At 33.8% G+C, this 12,531-nt stretch overlaps 1 protein-coding gene across 1 annotated transcript; it reads left to right on the top strand.

Annotated features, from left to right (window-relative positions):
- Positions 1 to 5,326: 5,326 nt before the first annotated feature.
- LOC124930389 lies at positions 5,327 to 5,809 on the top strand. The gene has a single exon (XM_047470739.1). The coding sequence runs from the start codon at positions 5,327 to 5,329 to the stop codon at positions 5,807 to 5,809; it is 483 nt and encodes a 160-aa protein (XP_047326695.1).
- Positions 5,810 to 12,531: the final 6,722 nt, after the last annotated feature.

The following is a 12,531-nucleotide window of genomic DNA, read 5'->3' as shown; positions in this document are numbered from 1 at the left end:
GTTTTAAGAAACTATTTCCCACATATAACCAAACGCCAAACTCAAAAAGAATCTCTTAATGGACATTCAAACGTCAAAATTTTTCCTTGTTTTATAAAATTTAGGCGGTGACTCTCAAGTCGTGAGGTTTAATTGAACTAAAATCGTTTTTTTTAAATAGGCCTATAATGACTTCCCATTAAAATCTCAATCTCTCACAGATTCGTCACGAGATAGTAAGTTATGAAGCCGTCTACAAAACTTTGTTTTTTCACTTAAAATCACATTAAAGTTAATTCCCCTCACAATTTCAAAATACGAGTAGAATGCAAAATGCTAAACATTCAAAGCCCAAATTTACAAACTTGACGGCATGCTTTAATCGCGCACAAATTTGATCAAAAGTTTTTCTTTGTTTAATGTTTTTTCTTAGCAACATCGCATTCTCTCAAATTATCACTCACATATACCATTCATTTTTAGTCTTATACCACCATACTTTCTACTTCAAACACCCATATGCACATATACTCATTAATTTCTCAAATTCACAACCACATATACTATCTATTGGGTTATGTCTTTGCATGAGAGAATTTTATTTCAATTCCAAACATCATTTTCTTAAATTTGCACCCACATATATCACCATACATTAATCTTCAAAGATTCATTATTAACATCCACTCTCAATTAAAATCATCATTCTCTTATTTTTCTCTCAAGCACCCACGTGTACATATAACTCATTAATTTCTCGAATTCACAACTACATATACTATCTATTGGGTTATGTCTTTGTAAGAGAGAATTTTGTTTCAATTCGATACACCATTTTATTAAATTTGCACTCACATATATCACCATACATTAATCTTCAATATTTCATTACTAATATCCACTCTCAATTAAATCCATTATTCCCTCTTTTCTCTCTCAAATTCATAAGATATTAGCACTATGGATGCCATATTTTGTAAATCTCCAAACATATTTATACATTTATTGAAAATATTAATTTTTCTAGGCTTCTTACTTAGAAGGCTATTTAAGTACTATCATGACTAAACATAATAGTAGTCTTTGCAATCAAAATCAACATATACCACAACTATTGATTATTGTCATTTAGTCATATATCACCATATTTTATCCTTCAAAGATGCATCTCCCATTAAAGTTGGAACTCAAAGATAAACTCGAAAACATATTCGAAATTGGAGCAAGGTACGAATGGCGCCCAAACAGATGCGTGAGATGCAATATTTTCACCACTCAACAAACAAGTGCCATGTTAACAATTCTTGAAATGCCAATCCAAGTAATCAAGCAGCTAAGAGGAGTGAACAAAATATTGGCAATGATAATCAGAGCAATAGAATTGGAATAGCACAAGAAGCATCTGCCAAAACCAATGTCCCAGCAGAAAATTAGGAAACAAATCAAATCCAATCAGAAATTACCACGGAAAGAAATCAACCTCGGGTTGAAGCTAAATAAATTATTTAGACATAAGGTAACAAGGATGGAAATCAAGAGCAAAATAAAGCCAAAAGTTAGTTCATGGTTAAATGAAAATAACAAAAAAGATGAAATGGGTCAGGGTTCAGAAGAATGTTAAGAATCAAGGTATGGAAGTCAGTTCCAAAGTTCATGATCAGCACAAGGATAAGAGCAATGAGGGTCTGGGTCAGCAACAAGTTAAGGGTCAGAATATGGGTCAAGATCAGCACCAGGCTGAGGGTAAGAATCAAGATCCAGTTATGGGTCAAGACTAGCAACAAGATGAAGGTAACGAGGGTCTGGGCTAGAATCAGGGCCTGGGTCAAAATTAGGGTCTAGGTAAATATCAGAATTTGGGTCAGAAATAGAACTGGGACCAAAAAAAATCCATGGATCAAAAATATCGAATTTCTTGTTAAATCTATTGAACGTGACCTAGAAATATTTGGGTTTAGAGAATTTAAAATCCAGAATTGAACCTAAACAAGAAAGGTATTGAAGTAGAAAGTTTAAGCTCCGAAGTGGGTCGAAACAAAATAGGAACTGCTCAAGAATCTAACAGTGAGGAAGTCTAAAGTCAAAAAAGTCCAAATAGAAGAGAACATGCGGACACTCACGAACAAAAAGAAGGGGCTACTAGCATTGGTAAAGTTGATCCGGATGCAACATATCTAATCACCGATGAGTATGAATTTCAGAGAACACAATCTATAGTCATTGAAGACAATGAGGATAGTGATGCATACGACTTCACTGATGATGAGATAGATCGTGTAGTGCAAGACAATTTTGAAATACATGAACCAAACCCCTATATGCATTCATGAATATCATAACATGAAACATAAAAGGACTTAATGATCCTTTCAAATACAAAGAAATTAAGAGGATTATTGAGAAATAGAAGGTTACAATCATGGGGATTTTGGAAATGAAAGTCAAAAGCAATAATGTTGACAAGGTTCGCATGTTGTGCGTTGATAGTAGTTGAGAACTCATTCATAATTCAAACTCAAGAACTGGATGAATCTGGGTTGTCTGAGATCCAATAGTTGCCGAAGTCAAGTCTTTTTTCTCCAATGATCAAACAATATTGGTTGGGGTGAAGGAAAAAATCACCGGAATTGAGTTCCAACTTGATATCGTCTATGGTAACAATTCCAGTACCGAGAGAAGACTGCTTTGAAGCTGTCTTAGGAACTGGATTGATGGCGATAAACCATGTGTTGTCCTTGGTGATTTTAATGCTACGAGAAACAAAATTTACTGAAGCTTGGAGTTTAATATTACCCAAGATATGATTGACTTCAACGATTGCATTAGAGACATATAATGCATCGAACCAACCAACTTAGGGAACTTCTTTACATGGTCATCAACTCGAGGAGATGGACATATTCGGAAAAGCAGAATTGATAGAAGTCTTGTCAATGAGAAGTGGATTGCTTAATTCCCGAGAATCCAACTACACGTTTTGAATCCCAAAATCTCGGATTACAACCCTATCAAACTCTTCTGAGAGAAGGAGGAGAGGCTCAAAAGACTCTTCAAGTTATTTAATTTCTGGATGGAGAGTGATAATTTCAAAGATATACTGGGTAAAGTGTGGACCGAAAATGTGGAGGGATCAAACATGTTCAGGGTCTTAGAAAAGATCAGACTTCTAAAAATCCAACTGAAAAAATTTGACAAGAAGAAGTTCAGTAACATTTCCAAACGAGTCTAAATAGCCAGAATTGAGTTAAAAGAAGTCCAAAACAAGTTACTTGAGAGAGAAAATGATGAGCAAATTAACGAGGAAGAAAAAGATACCCTTAGCAATTTCAGAAAGTTGAGCTTATTAGAAGAGAATTTTGTGAAATAAATCAAGGTAGAATTGGTTTTCTCTCGGTGACAAAAATATTGCCTTTTTCTATCAGAAATGTATGGCTAGGAATTTTAGGAACAATATTTACAAGCTGAAGAATGATGATGGTTAATATAAACAGGGACAAAAAGGGGTACAATATATCGTCACCAACTTCTATAAAAAGCTTATGGGTATAAAGAAAGCACAACAAAGTCATCTGGACATCTTATACTAGATTATCGATAAAAGAGGTTCTGCTGAAGACAGTCAAGATCTAATTAGGGCTGTCACACGTGATGAAGTAAAAGAGGCTTTGTTTAGCATCAACGATAATAAAAGCTCGGGTCCATACGATTTTAACGCTCAAATCTTTAAAGAAAACTGGCCGGTTGTGGGTCACGATATTACGGAAGGGGTTCTGGAATTCTTTAAGAATAGGAAGATACTCAAGTAGTGGAACACTATAGTCCTGACTCTTATACCCAAAACCTCAGTTTTCGAAAAGGTTCAAGATTTCAGACTGATTTTTACTGCAATGTCGTTTACAAAATAATTTCAAAATTTCTTTCAAAACGATTTAAAAATGCCATTGGTAAAATTATTAGATTAAATCAATCTGCATTCATTCCTGGTCGAACTATCTCACATAATATTTGGCTCATGCAAAACCTTCTTAAAAGTTATGGGAAGAGAAAAATATCCATGAGAGTGACTTTCAAAAATGATATAAAAAAAAGTCTATGATTCTGTTAAATGGGAAGCCATTTAGGACTTTATGGTCGTATCGAGTTTCCCATGATTTTTAAAGAATGGATCGTGCAATGCGTTTATACCTATCGTTTTGCAGTTAGCATCAATAAGATCCATAGAGGCTACTTCAAGGGTGAAAACGGCGTGAGGCAAGGATCCCTTATCATCTTACCTTTTGTCGTCATCATGGAGATCTTTGAGAGCGTCTTTACGATGTTTCGAAAGAATCGACCATACATCTTTCACCCATTCTGTGAGGAGGAGGAGATCAGCCATTTATGCTTTACTGATGATTTGTTCATTCTCGCGCATGCTGACATAGATTTCATAAAAACTGTAAGAGTTGCACTAACATTTTTTTTTCTGAGGTTATATGTTTGACTATCAATGAGAACAAGAGTTTGGCATTCTACGGAGGAGTAAAATAGAAAACGAAAGCAAACATCTACAACATAATGGGCATCGTAGAAGGAAGCTTCCCGGTAAGATATTTATGCATACCACTCACGATAAAACAGATCTAAATCTCGCACTACAGACCACTGATCAAGAAAGTGAAGAACTCAATTTTTAGCTGGGCAACAAAGAAATTTACATACGCTGGAAGAATTGAGTTGGTCAAAAGTGTGGTAGTGGGGATCATCGGTTACTGGTCGCAACAACTCTTGCTCCTGAAGAAGGTAATGAAAGAACTTGACGCGCTAATGAGAAACTTTATTTAGGGAAGCAGCGGGAGAGGTGGGAAGAAGGTTAAGTGGATCACATTGTGTAAACCAAAGGAAGAAGGCAGCATAAAGCTCAAGAACTATGTTGAATTGAATAAAGCGTCGACGTATAAGCATATATGAGCCAACAAGAGAAAACAAGAATCACTCTAGATCAAATGGGTCCACACCCGGTTTATGAAACATGAATCAAGCGTTTGAACATCCAAAATAAGCGAAGGTATGGGATGGTCGTTAAAGAAAATCCTTAAGCTAAGAAACAATATTGCAGGACTTTTTGACATTATCTGGGGAGGTGACAGAAACACACTATTTTGGCATGATCCCTGGTATGAGGTCATACTACTAATCAATAAAGAGGAATTCAGAAATATTAGGATCAGACGAGACTGCCTACTTGCCAAGGTTAGGGACATTAAAGACGGGCTATGAAATTTTATTCTTATACGAATACCGGTGGGCGACGCATTCTTGAACATATCAGTAACATCCAATTCAACCAAAAAACATATGTACACTAATGGAAAGACGGGGAAATGGGAAGATGCTTTCAATCAAAGTGTGGAACATCATCCAAGAGAAAGAGCAAATAGTATATTGGGCTAATCTGGTCTGGTCATCAAAGGTTATCCCGAGACACCAATTCATCATATGGCTTGTATTTCGAGAAAGGCTAAACACAAGAGATCATGTCAAGAAGTACATGGAAATTCCGGATTTAAGATGTCTGCTGTGTGAATGGAATGAAGAAACATATGATCATCTCTTCGAGAACCATTCATTTGCCTCGAAACTTTGGAATACATTTGTAAAAAATATGGAGATGACCAGATTCCCGGGAGATTGGAAAGAAATCAAGGAAGTGGCTATGAAGAAAGCGAAGGGAACAAAGATTAAGTCAAAGATTTTCAAATGCGGATTCGACTCAACAGTTTACAACATCTGGCGGGAGAGAAATGCAAGGGCATTCTCGAGGAATCGAAGAAGTCTGGAGCAGACCTAGGATGATATTGTAATTGACTGTAGCGCGAAAATTCAGACGTAGAGAAAAGCCCCAAAAACGAACAGAATTGGAACCTCTATAGGAACTGAAAGATATAATATTAGGAAGTCACCAAAGACACTATTTTTTTAGCGAGATAAACGCAATTTAAATTTGTTTGCAATTCCGATGATTGTTTATAATTCATTTGTTTTTAAACCGTAACGAACTTCATTTTTCTAAGCTTGTCTAAGAAAATACAAAAATTCATTTGTTTTTTTTCCATTTTTGAGAATTTTTAATGAAATTACGTTAGGTCATTTAAAAAAAAGAAAATATATGCATATTCAATTCAAATTTCTTCATCCCATAAAAATAATAAATATTCAGTCCAAAATAAATGTTTCTTATAAACAAAGATAAATTGATCAAACATTTTCTTTGTTTAATAGTTTTTTTAAAATAACAAATTCTCTCAAATTCTCACTCACAATCATTGTTATTTTAGTCTTATACTACCCTGCATTATCCAAGCGATATTTGAACCTCTAGTCTGAAATATATTTCATAATATTTGACCAGGACACTTGTGATTATTAATGTGTATGCATATATATCTTAGATAAGTTTTTGACCATTTATTTTAAATAGTTATATATATCTAATATATTATAAAATAATTAATATAAATATTATGTATATATATATAATTATTTATTGAATATAATTATAGATTATAAAATAATTAATACTATACATATATAATTATTTATTAAAAATATATATTAACCAAAATAAAAATATAAGAATTAATATACAAATATAAATACAAATACAAATATAAATATATAAACGTAAAAGATGACAAAAAAAAAAATACAAATAGGTCCATTTTTATTCAAATATATTTATATTCGCAACTTGTGCCTAACTAAATCCAAATCAACCATAATTGTTCGACCCATGACATTAAGAGCAATTTAAGAATTAATCATTATATATATATACTTTATCTTTATGAAATTTAAATTTGAAATATAAAAAGACATAGTAATTTAACAAATTAAAACTTAAATAATCTATTTTTTTCTTCCAACAATGATTTTTGGAATAAAATCCAAAGAAATACTAACCTAAGAAAATTTTGATAACTTTGTCAAGTCAATTTTTACAAAGAAAATTTATTTTATGTTTAAAAAATATAAACAATAGTAAGAAGTTCTTATATTTTACAAATAAAGATTGGAGATAAATTGATTTTTATAACCTTATTTATAATTATTATTATTGATATTTAAAAAGAGTTTAAATATTTATAATATTTAAACTAATGAATTTTCAGAGAACTAGAGAAATTAACTGAATCAAACCTTTAATTTTTTTATTTAACGACACCACCAATATAGTTGAAGTGACTAGTTGTTCTTAAGAGACAAAATGTCATCGGTTCGATTTCACTTAAACGTCTTAAATGAAAATGAAAGTAATAACTTTAGAGTGTCATGCTAACTTCATAAAAAAAAAATTAAAACGCTTTAAGTTTAAACGGGGAGTCATGACTGTGGGGTGTCATGCTAGCTCTTCTTTATTAAAAAAAAAAAACCTTTATAAAAAAATCAACTCACAATACCTTACTATCCAACAAAAATTTCTTAAAATCAAGAAACAATTTAATTGTAACGTTTTTTCAATCAATATTTTTTTAGTTCTTATCATAACTATTCTAATTGAATTTACTATATTACATTCATATAATTAAAAAGTAAGGGAATGTATTATCAAATAGTCTTTACTTACTTCATAACTTTATTAAATAAATTTAAATGTCAAGCGCTTAATATTTAAATGTCTTTATTATTTTATTCCAAATTATTTTTAATCATTAAAAATAAATATTTAACTATTAATTTTCAATTTATCAGAAGGGAATGTATTATCAATTATAAGTATCAAATAGACTCTACTTGTATATAATACTTTTATAACTATATTAAATATTTATTTGAATTAATTTTATTTGATAGTTATTGTTTAATATTATTTATTAATTTGGTGAAATGCCCCCATAACAGGGGAAATTCCAAAAAGGGCCCGCGCCTGCTAATGTTGGCAAAAAGGGCCCTTTTGCCCTGCGAAATGTCAGAAATACCCCTCCGGTGCCAGATTTTACGCTCATTGACGCGAATTACCATTCACGCGATTCAGATTAAATCGCGTGATTTCATTCACGCGATTTAGATGAAACGCGTGAATGGTAATTCGCGTTTTTCAATTTACGTAAATTCCCATCCACGCGTTTCATCTAAAACGCGTTGATCAACTCGCGCGTTTTAAGATGAAACGCGTGGATGGGAATTCGCGTCTTTAATCTTATATATTACTTTTTGCCCTAATTTAAAACAAAACTTTCGCGATTGATTCTCCCTCCCACCCCGACTGCCGACTTTCCATTCCGACTTCCTTCAACATCGATCAAGATCATCCTTCCTCAACATCATCGTTCCTCAACATCATCGGGATTCCTCCAACATCATCGGGATCCTTCCAACATCATCGTTCTTCAACATCATCAGGTCAGTTTAGGGCTTAAGGTTTAGGTTTAGGTTTCGATTTATATTATACCGTTTATATTCATGGATATGGATGTATTTAGGTTTAGGGTTTGGTTTTGATGTATTTTATGCCATTTCCTATATATATTGATGTATTTAGGTTTAGGGTTAGGTTTTGATGTATATTATACCGTTTATATTCATGGATATTGGTGTATTTAGGGTTTAAAGTTTGGTTTTGATGTATATTATGCCGTTTCCTATGTATATCGGAGTATTTTGGTTTAGGGTTAGGTTTCGATGTATATTCTGTCATTTATATTCATGGATATTGTTGTATTTAGGGTTTAAGGTTTGGTTTTGATGTATATTATTCAGTTTCCTATATATACTGATTGATTGTTGGTTTTCCTATATATACTGATTGATTGTTGGTTTTCAATTACATGAATATTGTATGGTTAGCTATTGATGTATATTCTGCTGTTTATATTGATGGATATTGTAGTATTTAGATCAGGAGCTGCCGTTGTGGTTTTCTCAGTTCGTTCAACAAAATGGTATGTAATAAAATGGTTGTTATATTGAATTGAAATATTCATATTTATGTATTTAATAACAAAACTCCTTTTTTTATAATATGCAGACAACAAACACTGTTATGACCTTATGTCCCAATCAATTATCACCTGAAAATAATGTATGTTCTATTCTCTCTACTATGTCCATATTAACTAGTTTTGAATGTAATAACCATTATATTATTGTTTTACACAGTTGTTGATAGTTGAATTTGCTCGCACTTTTGGTGCAAGGGTGTCTCCAAAGTGGAGAGAAGATGTAACCCATGTTATTGCTTACACTAATCCCAATGGTGCATGCGGCCGAACTCAAAAAGTATTGAAGGCAATTCTGAACGGGAAATGGGTCCTTACTATTGATTGTGAGTCTCTGTTAACACGATTTGTTTCATACATATGTCTGTTAAATTAATATAAAAATTGTTTTGTGTAGGGATAAAATCATCATTGAAAACCCAAAACTGTGTTGATGAGGAACCTTATGAGGTTAAACATGATAATCATAGAGCCCAAGGTGGTCCTAGAAAAGGCAGACTTCTGTTGTTGAATAATGTGAGTTTGGTCTTATTCCTCCTATCTGTACTTTTATTATTTTGCTTGATAACTGAAATTATTTTCTTTGTTTGTTTTTCAGCGTTCGAAACTGTTCGACGGTTACATTTTTATATTTATAGGGAATTTCAACACACTTTACAAACAGGATCTCATTGAGTTAATAGTTGCTGGAGGTGGTAGTATTAAAGAATCGGATAATCCAGATTATCCATTTGCTGAGCCAAGGGATGCGAAAACTATAATAGTATATTTCGAGATATACAGCAGGTGTCGACCAATTGAAAAGGATTTTGATGTTCTTCCCGACAATTGGCTTTATGAGACAGCAGCGGCTGCTATGTCTTGGATATTGGATGAACATGTTGTTCCTCATACAAAGTTGCTTCAATCTGTTGCTGCTTGTGATTTGCAGCATTTTCTTACTTAATTTGGAGTTGTTTAGACTTATTGTTCTTCTATCTATGGTTTATTTATGGTTTATTTATGATATTTATGATATTTATGATATTTATGATATTTATAACAATACTTAATTTGGATATTTATGATTTATGGTGGTTTATATTACTGAATATTCTTCTATTTATGGTTTATTACTTTTGTTAACAATATCATAACTTATGCTTATTTAGAACAATCCAACATAACTCACGCGTATTGTGTATAATCACGCATATTCTCTTTCTTTGTTTACAACATAACTCAAACAACAAGGAACAATGTTGTTATTCACGCGTTTCATCTAAAAAGCGTGAATAAACTCACGCATTTTAGATGAAATGCATTCACGCGTTTCATCTAAAACGCGTGAATAAACTCACACATTTTAGATGAAATGCATTCACGCGTTTCATCTAAAATGCGTGAGTTTATTCACGCGTTTCATCTGAAAAGCGTGAATTTCAATTCTCGTCTTTCATCGTATATAATATTTTTGTGTCCTAATTTCCACGAATCACTAATTTCCCCTTCTCTCTTCTCTCGCTTTCGCCACTCCGACTCGACCCTCCCCTAAAGAACTCGACCACGAGCAGCAGCAGCTGACGACTACGACGACACCACGAGACCATCCCCTGAAGAACTCGACCACGAGCAGCAGCAGCTGACCCACTACTCTTCGTTCTCAAAATGGGTATGTTTATTTTATGGTTTTTAGTGATTATGAACACTAGGTTAGTTAAATTATAGTTTAGCTATGTTGTATTCGAATGAATGGGAATCAATACTATGTTGTTATTCTAGTATTAAGGTTTAGGGTTTGCTTGCTGGCATTGTGTAGCTGATTCACGCTTATTGATTCCCACTCACGCTTATTGATTCTCACTCACGCGAATTAAGCTTTGAGGTAGAGTTTACTGGTATGTTTCGTGGAGATATAATGTTCCAAGAATTAACCACAAGTTTGCTACAATGAAACTATTGGATAGGGAGCTCTTATCCCATTAGATTCATTGAAGCAAAGTTATGGTAAAAAGTTGCGGCATTGGATTTCCTGAAACTCTACGAGCAAACTCTCCTCGGTTATGGTAATGTTGTTGAACTTTTTTCAATTCTTGTGATGTTGTTGAACTGTTTTCAATTGCAGCTCAAGTACCTGTACTTCTTTACTTTGATGGAGAGTGGAAAACTACGGATGATCTTACTCATTTTTCTGCAAAGTCAAACAGCGGTATGATTGTTCCCCAAAATTCTACTTATGCCCAATTAGTTGATCAAATTTATTCTGCTACCGATGTTGACAAATCTAGATATGATTTATTGCTTCAAGCCAAGTATAATGCTCCTGGCATGATTGCCAAATTTTCTTATATAACTGATATAAAAAAAGATGTGGATGTGGAGTTCTTTTTACATGAAGCAGTTTCAGTCCACAACCGCACTCTATTGTGTGTATTCTTAGTAGAGAAGTCACTACCAACTCAAGAAAGTGTAGCGGTTCCATAAATTGATGACCTCGACGTCTTCCCGATGCAGCGTGAGGTTTTCTTTGAAAATGACATTGAAGATGAACATTTGCGTCTGAATGTGGGGGATGATGCTGATGATGATTGGGTTCCTATTACCCAACCTAGTAGTTCTGATTGGGTTCCTAGTACCAATCCAAATCCAAGCGGTTCTTGGGTTCCTAGTACACAACAAAACAATGTTGTTGTTCGTACTCAACCAAGCTGTAGTGAATGGGTTGCTAGTAACATACCAAGTAGTGAAAATCCTATAAATGAGGCAGTAAGTACCGGAATCGGATTGGAAGTCAGTTCTTTGTTTGAGAATAAAAAAGAACTTCAGCTGAGGTTATATAAATATGCCATGACTAATCATTTTGAATTCAAAGTGGTGAAGTCAAAAAAAGAACTTTGGGTTGTGAAATGTTTGGATAATAATTGCAAGTGGAGACTGCGTGCTGTCTGAGTAAATTCCTCGAAAATGTTTGAGATTCGTAAATTCGTAAAAGAGCATACGTGTTCAATTGTGACGAGGCAAGAGAATCAAAGGCAAACACCAGCATGGGTGTTTGGGGAATGCATGAAGAGCAAGTACATGAACCATCACCATGATCACATGCCCAAGAAAATAATGGAAGACATACATACTACTTATGGAATAAAGTTGTCTTATAATAAGGCTTGGCGGTCTAGAGAAAAGGCCTTAATGGCGGTGCGAGGAACTGTAGAAGATTCTTACGGTAAATTGCCATCATACCTGTACATGTTGGAGAAGAACAATCCGGGTACCATAACAGACATCCAGACGGATGAGCACGGTCATTTCAGGTATATGTTCATGTCCTTAGGCTGCTCAATTAGGGGTTTCAAAAACTATTGTCGTCCAGTATTGTGCGTCGATGTCAGGTTTCTTAAGCACAATGTTGGAGGTCAGCTATTGGTGGCGATATCATTAGATGCGAATGAACAACTCTATCCTGTTGCATTCGGCGTTGTTGATTCGGAGAATAACAACTCCTGGACTTATTTCATGCAAAAACTTAGAGATGCAATTGGATTGGTTGATGATCTCGTGTTCGTATCTGATAGACACCCAAGCATCGCCAATGCCT

Source organism: Impatiens glandulifera, chromosome 3, assembly GCF_907164915.1.
Source record: "Impatiens glandulifera chromosome 3, dImpGla2.1, whole genome shotgun sequence".
Taxonomy (NCBI): domain Eukaryota; kingdom Viridiplantae; phylum Streptophyta; class Magnoliopsida; order Ericales; family Balsaminaceae; genus Impatiens; species Impatiens glandulifera.
This window is presented reverse-complemented; position numbering and strand designations above follow the sequence as displayed.

Coding starts and splice junctions, on each gene's coding strand:
- LOC124930389 (XM_047470739.1), top strand. CDS start 5,327: ATGGAAAGACGGGGAAATGGGAAGATGCTTTCAATCAAAGTGTGGAAC.